At 48.1% G+C, this 9,709-nt stretch overlaps 6 protein-coding genes across 6 annotated transcripts, besides 29 other annotated features; all 6 read right to left on the bottom strand.

Moving 5' to 3' along the window:
* Window positions 1-572, bottom strand: Tc00.1047053505843.49 (hypothetical protein, conserved; the record flags this gene model as incomplete). Its single annotated transcript, XM_801034.1, has 1 exon — window positions 1-572. A coding segment is annotated over one exon (572 nt), but the record flags the coding sequence as incomplete, so codon positions are not given.
* Window positions 1-1,511: a sequence feature (heterozygous, Esmeraldo-like haplotype).
* Window positions 497-517: a microsatellite.
* Window positions 736-765: a microsatellite.
* On the bottom strand, window positions 905-2,086 carry Tc00.1047053505843.40 (NAD/FAD dependent dehydrogenase, putative; the record flags this gene model as incomplete). The annotated part of the gene is made up of 1 exon (XM_801032.1): window positions 905-2,086. One exon carries the CDS (start codon window positions 2,084-2,086, stop codon window positions 905-907), a length of 1,182 nt encoding a protein of 393 aa, XP_806125.1.
* Window positions 1,512-1,829: a sequence feature (haploid, Esmeraldo-like haplotype).
* Window positions 1,830-1,910: a sequence feature (haploid, non-Esmeraldo-like haplotype).
* Window positions 1,911-3,102: a sequence feature (areas merged during assembly that could not be assigned to a particular haplotype. This can correspond to areas where the two haplotypes were merged or to regions with more than two copies in the genome that were merged during assembly.).
* Window positions 2,056-2,161: a sequence feature (A-rich).
* Window positions 2,441-2,468: a microsatellite.
* Window positions 2,481-4,481, bottom strand: Tc00.1047053505843.30 (hypothetical protein, conserved; the record flags this gene model as incomplete). Its single annotated transcript, XM_801031.1, has 1 exon — window positions 2,481-4,481. The coding sequence occupies one exon, from the start codon at window positions 4,479-4,481 to the stop codon at window positions 2,481-2,483; it is 2,001 nt and encodes a 666-aa protein (XP_806124.1).
* Window positions 3,103-3,946: a sequence feature (haploid, non-Esmeraldo-like haplotype).
* Window positions 3,947-9,709: a sequence feature (heterozygous, Esmeraldo-like haplotype).
* Window positions 4,565-4,606: a sequence feature (T-rich).
* Window positions 4,879-4,909: a microsatellite.
* Window positions 5,067-5,627, bottom strand: Tc00.1047053505843.24 (succinate dehydrogenase, putative; the record flags this gene model as incomplete). The annotated part of the gene is made up of 1 exon (XM_801033.1): window positions 5,067-5,627. One exon carries the CDS (start codon window positions 5,625-5,627, stop codon window positions 5,067-5,069), a length of 561 nt encoding a protein of 186 aa, XP_806126.1.
* Window positions 5,626-5,645: a microsatellite.
* Window positions 5,879-5,907: a microsatellite.
* Window positions 6,039-6,082: a sequence feature (AT_rich).
* On the bottom strand, window positions 6,471-7,052 carry Tc00.1047053505843.20 (60S ribosomal protein L6, putative; the record flags this gene model as incomplete). The annotated part of the gene is made up of 1 exon (XM_801030.1): window positions 6,471-7,052. One exon carries the CDS (start codon window positions 7,050-7,052, stop codon window positions 6,471-6,473), a length of 582 nt encoding a protein of 193 aa, XP_806123.1.
* Window positions 7,178-7,209: a microsatellite.
* Window positions 7,271-7,314: a microsatellite.
* Window positions 7,683-7,715: a microsatellite.
* Window positions 7,716-7,788: a sequence feature (T-rich).
* Window positions 7,797-7,840: a sequence feature (AT_rich).
* Window positions 8,024-8,050: a microsatellite.
* Window positions 8,083-8,148: a sequence feature (T-rich).
* Window positions 8,154-8,183: a microsatellite.
* Window positions 8,516-8,551: a microsatellite.
* Window positions 8,590-8,629: a microsatellite.
* Window positions 8,646-8,673: a microsatellite.
* Window positions 8,745-8,811: a microsatellite.
* Window positions 8,981-9,016: a sequence feature (AT_rich).
* Window positions 9,033-9,062: a microsatellite.
* Tc00.1047053505843.10 (glutamate dehydrogenase, putative) lies at window positions 9,074-9,709 on the bottom strand (the record flags this gene model as incomplete). Its single annotated transcript, XM_801029.1, has 1 exon — window positions 9,074-9,709. A coding segment is annotated over one exon (636 nt), but the record flags the coding sequence as incomplete, so codon positions are not given.

Genomic DNA, 9,709 nt, shown 5'->3' with positions numbered 1-9,709 from the left:
CTGCTTCTGTGCCTCCGCCTGCTCCAGTCGTTGCTGCTCGGCATCTGCTCCTCGATCGTCGGCTGATCCTCCATATCGGGAAAGGTCGGGTGCCAGCGTCGGAGAACAACCATGGGGTCACAGTTGTAGACGGGTTTCGCAAGGTTCTTGTTGACGGTGTTGTGAAACTCGCAGAGGTAACGATTCAGAGCCAATTTATCGGTAACCACCGGCGGGTTGCGCTTCAAGTAGCGCCGCATGTGGTAGCTGCAGTGGCTACAGGCGTACACATGTGACCAGCTGTAAAGAAAGCTACGAAATGCCTCCTGTTGAAGAGGGGAAGGCTTGTATGGATACACGGCGCCCGCCGTGTGGAGAATGTTCCAGCCGGCATGGCCGAGGTCGCCTGGTGTTGGGCACTCGCCCGGGATTTCATTGAGAGGCTCCTCTGAGGCCATTTGCACGAATACTCCTCCCCCCTCACCTTGCAGCGGAAATATAATACCGTGTGCACTAAACACACACACACACACACACAGAAAAAGCAAGGAAATGGACAAATCCGCTCTATTCCTGAGCACCTTCTCTTCCATCCAACACCGCAGCGGCAACGACAAAAAGGGGGAAAAAAAAATATGAGGCAAATAAACAAATGCAATAAAGAAAGAAAGAAGTAAACGTAAAACGACAGCATCTGGAGGCAGTAAAACATTTCCAAGAATCCCGTTATTCCATTGAGGACGCACAAATGCAAAAACACACACACACACACACACACACTACACATTACATTCTTTTGATTTCTTCGCCCCTCTTCTTCCAACACGGCACGGAAAAAACGTGCGGGATGAAAAAAAAAAAGAAAAAAAAATGGTGCAGGCGCTGAAATTCAACCTCTGGGAAACGTTTCCAAGTGTTACATTTATTAGTGTTGCAGAGCCTTCATTTTAGCCATCAATGCCTCGAGTGACTCTCCACCGTCCGTCATCACGAATTCCTCCTGTGCGTGCTCCGCCGCATTCCCCGCACCGCTGCTGTACGCGTACTCCACATTGACGGCTTCCACGCCCTCAGGCTGTGGCGCATGCACCGCCAAGTCCTCCTTGCCGCGCGCCTCAATTACAATACCCCATTCGGCTGCCGACGCTGTCGCCTTCGCCCTCGCTGCAGCTCGTTCCTTTGCCTCCCGTTCCTCACGTTGTTTATTCGCCTGATGTAGTGGGTGGGCCGCATCGCCCATCGCGGCCCGTCGCGCAGCGTACTCTTGTTGTCGCTGCACACATGTCTCATTGCGGCACTCCGGGTTTGCTTTAATCGTGATAGAGGGGAAATGATCTCGCATTGCGTCATATCCAACGTACTCGCTCACAGTTCCAAAATTCAGTAGATATTTCAGTGTATTCTGCGCCATAAATCCCGCCACGATGCCCATGGTGGTGGGAAGAGACGCCGCACAGACACCCTCACGTTTTGCCTCCGGCATTCCTGTCGCCACCACCAGCGGGGGGCAGCACTCGTAGCAAGGCGTCACGCCTGGAAGAAGCAGCTGGATATGACCACTGACGGCATTCTCTGCAACGCCACTTTCCATCCATGGAATGTTATGAAGTAAACAGGCGTAATTCACAGTAAGGCGGGCCTGAAAGTTGTCTACACAACAGAGTAACAGATCCACAGGTGAATTCGGCTGTACTCCACCATTCTTCGTCAGGGCATCCACAAAATCCTGCCAATGTTCCGTGGAAGTAATACTGAAGGCGTATGGCACAATCTCCGTGTCGGGGTTGATATCCTCCAAAGTCTGTTTTGCCGCAAGCACCTTCGTCATGCCCTTCTGCTCAGGTCGGTAAAAAAGACGATTCATGTTCGCAAGCTCCACCTTGTCGTAGTCAAATATTAGAATCTTTGAAATACCACAACGTGTCAACATCTCTGCCACAACACTTCCGACCCCACCGGCGCCTATAATCGCCACAGACTTTTGGCGGATGGCCTCATAGTTGTCTACAACACCCATTCGCTGCAGTGCCATGAGCCGGCTATACGGATTGTCATCACGCACCGTGGCGTCTAGGGTCTTCTGTTTGCTTTCTTCTTCCTGGCGCATTTCCTTTTCTTTTCTTTTTTTTCTCCCCCTACCTTCTCTTGTTTGCCTCTGCTTTTCCTTCCTTCGTTTCTCTTTGATTCCTCACCCTCAGTCTCTGAAAGAGACTATTGGCTTAAAAGAAAAAAAAAAAGGGGGTGGAAAAAAACAACAACAACAAGAATGGAAAGTGCCATTGGTCCATACACATTACATCTTACAGGAAGAAAAGGGATGAAAGATAAAAGCGTGCTCAGAAACAACTCTTTATTATTATTTTTTTTCTTCCTTTTTTCCTTCTGTGTAGATGTGGAATGCATGCATGCAAGTCAGTAGGCAGGCGGATGGATGGAGAAAGAACTGCAACAACAACAACAAAAAAATAATAATAATAATAAAAATAAAATAAAGAAAATAGCTACTTTGGCTGCGTGGCTGGGGTTACTGGCAGCACCAGCAATGACACGCAGCTTTCAAGAAATCGCTGCAAGTCCTCATCCTCCTCGCTTTCCTCAGGGTCTTCCTTCGCTTCCTCCGCAATCTCCTGCATGAAGGCATTAAAGTCCAATGGAAAGCGGGTTTCCAGCGAAGGTCGTGCGGAAACTGACGGCATCGGCTCTTCTCGCCCTTGTTGTTCTCCAGCCTGCCTGCGGTCGTTTGGCGACAAGTTTGTAGGCGCCACAAATGAGGCGGTTGGTGCAAATGACATGGCGGTGGTGTCTGTGGTGCCGGCAGTGCAACCTACAACCGACTCTTGGGGGAATCTGCCGTCCAGACTTTCGCCGCCACGTGGGCGTTTGCCGCCTCGGTGCGGTGTGACGATCCCACCAACCTCCGGTGTCGCCCTCACCACCATTTCTTCCCCATTTGAGGAGGAGGAGATGCGTCCACCGCTACGCAATGGAGTCGCGCCTACCAATGAAGGCCCATCCAAAGCGCAGGAAGGAACTTGAGTGGGAGAAGCGGGCACCAGGACACGCTGCGGTGAGCAAACGCTATTCGCAACGGGATTCTTCTCATTGGTGACACCTGTCGGACGGATGGCCTGCCCAGTTGCCATGTTTTCTGCAATTTTAAAAGGAGTCTGCTGCGCTATTCCAGAGAGAGGCACACCGTCCGATGAAGGCGGTGCAGCAGACGCAGAGACCAACGGAGCGTTAACCTCCTGCAGACTACTCGCTGTGACGACACCGCGTTCCTCACCAGTGACGGTTGTGGCGGAGTTGGTAGAACGACGGCTCGAGGCCGTAAATCCTTCGCCACTGTCCAACGCACGCTGCGGCACGTCAAAGGCGGCGATGTACATGGAGAAAGTCACTCGAAAAGAATTCTCCGACGGCAGCGAATGTCTGCCAAAAACATTCTGCTGAACGGCGGCGTTGCTGCTTTCTGCAGCTACCGCATCTTTAACTGTCGTGGCGGCCACTGCTGCAGCTGCCTGTTGCGCGTCCTGCACGGTGATGGCCTCCACAAAGAGAGGCAGACCCTCCACGCCGGTGCGCACTCGAATCATCATGCCGAGCTGATCCGCCAGCAGGCAGACTTGCTTGAATGGTTTCACCTCGACGATTTTCCCGGGAAGCGACAATCCCCTCGATCTTGGGGCGGTAGGTGCATCCCCCACTTCACTCGTTTCATTCGACACCGCTGTGCCCTCGCCGCGTGGCTCATGTTGCCGCATGAAGAGGAAGTGCTCCTGCGACGCCACGACCTTCGTCTCCGTCCCACCGCCTTTGCCGCTCTCCAACGGCGGGTGGGTGCCTTGCATGACGTTCGGCTCGTCGCTGTCCACAACCCACAACTCCAGACGCGACTCGAGCGGCTGCACAACAACACGCGGCCTCGATGCGGGGAACCAGCCAAGCAGCGCCCCCCACACCCAGGCCGCCGCGCATGCATCAAAACTAAACCGATCGGGTGAAAAAAAGGCGCGTTCCGGTCGTCCTTCCGCCAACGGCAGCGAAAACTTTTTAATGATGCCGCCGGACATCACGCATTCCCACTGGAGTGTGTCGCAAGAGACCATGTCAGATGCCGAGGTGGCGTTGTAGCGAACGTGCACAGAACACAACCCCTGAGACTGTCGTAATACGGTCGCGATAAGAGCCTTTGTTGGAAGCATCAGGAAAAACTCGTCGCGGTCGTCCTCGTGCCTCGGCAGATTTGTCTCGGATGTTGCGCCACCACTTTTTTCACATGAATTCGTCGCGGAGTTTCCATGTATGCTGCGGTAGCCCTCAAGATAACGGGCGGCAATACCCACAAGCATATGCGTACTACGAGTGCTGTTCACCACACGTAATTGCAGAGAGTCACGATGCGGCTCAAAGAAAAGCCCTTCCCCTTGCTTAGCGACGGTCTGCAGTAGGTGCATAAACGGCCGCACCGAGGCCCCTGTCACGGAAAAGCTAAGAAACATACGATTGCGTCAACCGTCCCCTACACACCCTGCTGCCCTCGGTCTCCGCCAAACAATGACGTGAACTCTTCACGGCACACTGGAAAAACAAAAAAAAACAAAAAAAACAAACACACACAAAAAAACATGTACTCAGCTGCCGCGCTATAAACACGCCGTCACTCATGCATTAAAATGGACGCAACAGGTGCGTGCAAACCACCGCTGCCCACACAATATCTTCTTCTTTGCTCTTCCACTACGACACACAGACAGGTAAAGAAAAAAAGAGAGAAGGTAATCGCCTCCCAATCCACTCCTCGAGCTACTCTACATGACAACCCAAAGCAATGAAGGAGGGAGAGGCAGAGAACCAAATAAATTGGGGGAAAAAAAATCAAATGAAAAGAGCAAGCCCTTCTTTCTTTCTTTCCTTCTTTTTCTTTTTCGTTGAACGCACAAATCACCAGAAGAAGAAAAAAAAAAAAGTAAAGATCAAACCACAAGTCTCTGAAAATATATGCATGCGTGCATATTATTCTTGCCCATCCACCTCCCTAACGCCAATCTCCTTCTACTTTGCATTAGCCATGTACACTGTCCCATCTATTCCTTTATTATCTTTGCGTCCAAAGGAGGTGGCACACGCGGTGTCACGGGTGAGCTCATACGCTTAATTTCCTTTGAGGCATACGCCGGATTAAGAAACTTCGGGCAAGTGATACTGCAATTATAAATATTATGGCAAAAGTTTACCAATGGGCCATGCTCAAACATCTTGACGCGGCTATCGTAGTCACGGTCAAGAGGCTCAATCAACCAGCGATACGATTGCAGCAAAACGGCGGGACCAAGAAATTGTTCACGGTTCCACCAGTACTGTGGACAGCTGCCGGTGCATGAGGCGCAAAGCACGCATTCATAAAGACCCTCCAGACGATTTCTATTACTACTGTGCACCTTCTCCTTGAGGTACCAACGGCTCACCGCGTATGGGTTGTTTCCAAAGCCTGGACGCTGTGTCAGGACGTGAAAAGCCGTCTTGCTGTTGTCTTTGGCGGTAAATACAGTCTCAGGCTTTGGTGCAGCATTCTTTATTATACGACGATACATGAAGAGAGGGCTGCTGTACCTTGCAACCTCTCCTGTAAGCGGGGCCGAAGGCATATATATATATATATATATTTCTCAAAGGGATTCTCTCTCTCTCTCTCTCTTGTTTTTTCCTTTTTTTTCCTACAACAGCTACCAGGCTATTATATGAATACTTATTTATATATTTATTGCACGATTATTCGACTCCTCTCACCCTCCTTGTACTTCTCTGGGCTGCTGGCTGTGGTTGATATCAATTCTTTGCTTTTTTTTTTCTAAATGAATTTATTCCTAAAGCGCCCAAAACGTGACGGCGGCAGTGTAAAAAACAGGAAAAAAAAAAAAAAAAAAAGCAACCAAAACAACCGAGAGGCGGAGGCCGGTCAAATGAACAAATATATTGTTTTTCCTTCAAGACCACATAACTCGACAAGAGACATGAGCCACCTAGTGCCTCTCTCTTTCTCTCACTTGCCGTGGCGGATAAAATAAATAAATAATAAAATAAAAAAAATATGTAAAAAAAAGGGCAAATTACTCAACTCCTCGTTTTATTTATTTGTGTGTTTGTGCGTGTGGGGGGGGGGGGGTTCATGTCGCCTCACACCGTCTCGTCCCGCTCTTGCTGAGCGCCCCCCTAACCCACCAGCAGCATTGGCAATGTCCCACGGCCGCAAAAGATAACTCCGCGCTCCAGTGTGTCTGCGTGTGCGTCCACCAGGAAAAAAGGCGCGCAAACGCCCCACTCACAACCAACGAAATGAAGCGACGACACGGACGGAGAGAGAGCGGATGCGCACAAGCACGCGGGTAAAGAACAAACAAACAAACAAAAAAGAAAAGTCGAAGTAAGACCAAAGAAAGAAAAACAAAAAGTATGCTTCAAGACACATCACGTAAAGGGGAAACGGGAGTCTACCACCTCATGCGGTGGGGCGCATCACCCGGCTTGATGGTGAACACGGAGTGGAGGTATCCGGCCTTTTCCTTCCCGAGCGGGTCCTTCCTGATCGCCTCAATGAGGGCAGCATCAACCTTCTTCTGCAGCTGCGCACGGGCATCACTGACGATGCCCTTCGGTGCCGCCTTCGCCGTTTTTTTGGCCTTCTGCTCCGCCGCTTTCTTCGCCTTGTCACCCATAAACTCACCCTCCGACTTCACGCGCTTTTCCTGCTTCGGGCGCTTGAAGATGTCGGGGGTGATGCTGCTCACGTCCACATTTTTGATGTCCACCTTCGTTGACGTCGCAATGATGTAGCGAGAGTCGATGCGACGGATCGGCACGCCGTTGTATTTCATGGGCCCGGAGATGACCAGCGGACCGTTGCGGGGCAGCTGCTTCAGGATCACCACACGGCGGCCACGGAAGCGACCGGCAAGGATGATGGCGATGGTGCCGGGCTTGCAGCTCTTGCGCAGCGTCGTGTACTCGGGGCTCTTGCGGCTCACTTTCTTGGCAACCTTCCTGGTGGTAGTTTTCTTCTTAGCGAGGGCCATCGTCCTTTTCCCTTCTTTTTTTTTTGGGGATGGGGGGCGAAGTTTTTCCTTCCTTACGTCGTTCTCCCTTTACGATCAGTCCCTGTCGCAGCGGCGGGGGAGAAGAGTGCGTGCAGACAGTACGGGAGAGAGAGAGAGAGAGAGAGAGAGAGAGAGAAACAACAACAACACACAAACAAACACATGGAAGGTGCATTGAATTAAAGTGCTGCCATGACAAAAAAAAAAAAAAAAAAAAAAAAAAAGAAGAGAAAAGAGAAAACGTTGGGTTTTAACCGCGTGGACAAGTGTGACGGCACATGTGGCGGGCATCCGTGACGCGATCTCCATCCGGCCAACCTCTTCCCCCCCCCTCCCACTCCCTTTCTTTTTTTCCTCCTCTTTCCCTGCTTGCACGAGCAGCTCCTCTCCTCCACTTCCTCCCACCCGTGCTGGGTAGAAGAGATAAATTCCCTTCCATGCGCACACGCGTATATATTGCACGTGCAATCATATAAATATAACTGTTTTTTTTTTTTTTTCTCTTTTTGTTGTTGTTGGAGGGGGAGAGGGGAGTTGAGCAGCCGTCATGACATCCGTCCGCATATACGCACATCTATTCAAAGGGGATGCATATATATATATATATATAGAGAGAGAGAGAGAGAGAGAGAAAGAGAGAGAAAAGGAAGAAGAAACAAAAAAGTAAAGCAAAAGAAAACAAAACAAACACGCAAACAAATACAACAAAATATAAATGTAAACTAAAAAATATAATTCATTCATTAAAATATTTATATTTTAATTATCAACCCGTAAAAAAACCACACGCACCCCTTTCGCCCACACCCCCACACCCCCACACCCCCACACAAACGTGTACGATATTCCCATTCGCTCTTCCCTCCCCTCAATAATAAATATTTTCCCACTAAAAAAAACAGAAAAAAAGAAAAAAACAAGCTCCTGCACTGTATGGATATATATATATTTTGCATTGTATTGTATTTTATTGTATTATTGAAGAAAAAGAAAGCATTAAGATGCACGCAAACAAAAACAAAGAAAAATGTATCAAAAGAAATATAAAGAAATATATAAAAAAAAAAAAAATAAATTTCGTTTTTTTTTTATTTTTTTTTTTTGTTTTTTAAATTATTTTCACTGCAATAAAAATATATTCCTTCCCCTTCTGTCTATTTTTATTCGTTCCTCTTCAATATTTAATGCCGCTGCTGCCACATCCTCCCTTTTTTGCCCACTTTTTTCAAAGTACTTTTCTCTCTTTTTATCGTTTCACATTACTTCCCCTCCACATCTCAACCGTGTCAAACAAACAAATCCAACACCTCCTCCTCTCATCCCCCCCCCTCCCCCCTTTTTTTTTTTTTTTTTTTGGTTTGCGTTTTTTGCGTCTCTCAATTCGATTTGTTTCCTTCTCAGTCACTCATTTATTCCCCCACAACAAAAAAGGAGCGGCAGTCAAAAAAAAAAAAAAAAAAAAAAAAAAAAAAGAAGAAGTGGCATTACATACAGGAACGGACCGACAGGCCTCCGTAAAAAAAAAAAAAAAGAAAAGAAAAGAAAAAACAACAAAATCTTGTCGCGTTTATCTTTTTTTTTTTTTTTTTCTTCTTTTCTTCTGTCTGTCTGTGTGTGTGGGGGGGGGGGGTATAAATCCATCTATTAACTCAAGACAACGCCAATGCCGTCAGAGAGAAAGAAAGAAAGAAATAAAGAAAGAAAGAAAGAAAGAAAGAAAGAAAGAAAGAAAGAAAGAGAATTCAGTCAATCATCCACTCAGTTAAACACTCAGCATGACGTAAAAGATGATACTAACAATAAAATAATAATAAACGCAGGAATTTCATATTTACAGACTGCCAAGATCACGCGCGGCCACACCCCGAACGCACAAATCGCAAGCAAATCCCATGATTCCTTCCTTCTTTATTATTTATTATTTTTCAATACATATATATATTCCGTCGGCTTCAGCCCCTCTTCTTTTTTTTTCTTTTTTTTTATTTTTCTCGCTGCCTTCAACGTGATTGTTCCTTCGCCATGGCCGACGCGCGCTCAATGTGGGCGCTCATGAATGAGAAGAAGTCAAACTCATTGCTGTCAATTCCTGTGGAGTACACGTACTCGGATGCAAGCCACATGGCACAAATGGCATGCTGATAGGCAATGGGAACCCGATTCATCAATTCATCCACTGGCACCACTTCAAGGAGTGTTTTTGGGGTGTAATGGAAAAGAATATACCGTACAAGCTTTTTATTCTTAAACACATCACTTGCAAGAATGTTGGCACGCACCTTAACGTTTTTCTCACTGAGAGTATCTGAAATAAGTGTCTTTGACATCCCTGGGTGGGACTCGTGGTCACGCCAGATGGCCTCAAACTCCCGCCGAGCATTATCTTCAATGCGGTCAATAATATCCTTCACGTATTTCTTGTAGAACTCCGGCGTGTTCTCTTTACTGGTGGCACACATGTATTTTTCATGTTCCTCGTCCAAGAGAGCCAACCCCGAATAGACCTCGAGCGATGAGGAAGTGACACCGCCCTTGTTTGCGGACGCATCCTTAAACAGCACAACGCCGCAGCGCTCAAGTGCCAAACGGGCATCTTGTGAGATAAATAAGTTTGCCCCCTCCACAATAATCTTATA

This window comes from Trypanosoma cruzi, genomic scaffold (assembly GCF_000209065.1).
Source record: "Trypanosoma cruzi strain CL Brener 1047053515743 genomic scaffold, whole genome shotgun sequence".
In the NCBI taxonomy this organism is placed as follows: Eukaryota; Euglenozoa; class Kinetoplastea; order Trypanosomatida; family Trypanosomatidae; genus Trypanosoma; species Trypanosoma cruzi.
Note: the sequence above shows the minus strand (reverse complement) of the source record. Positions and strands in the feature narration are given on the sequence as shown.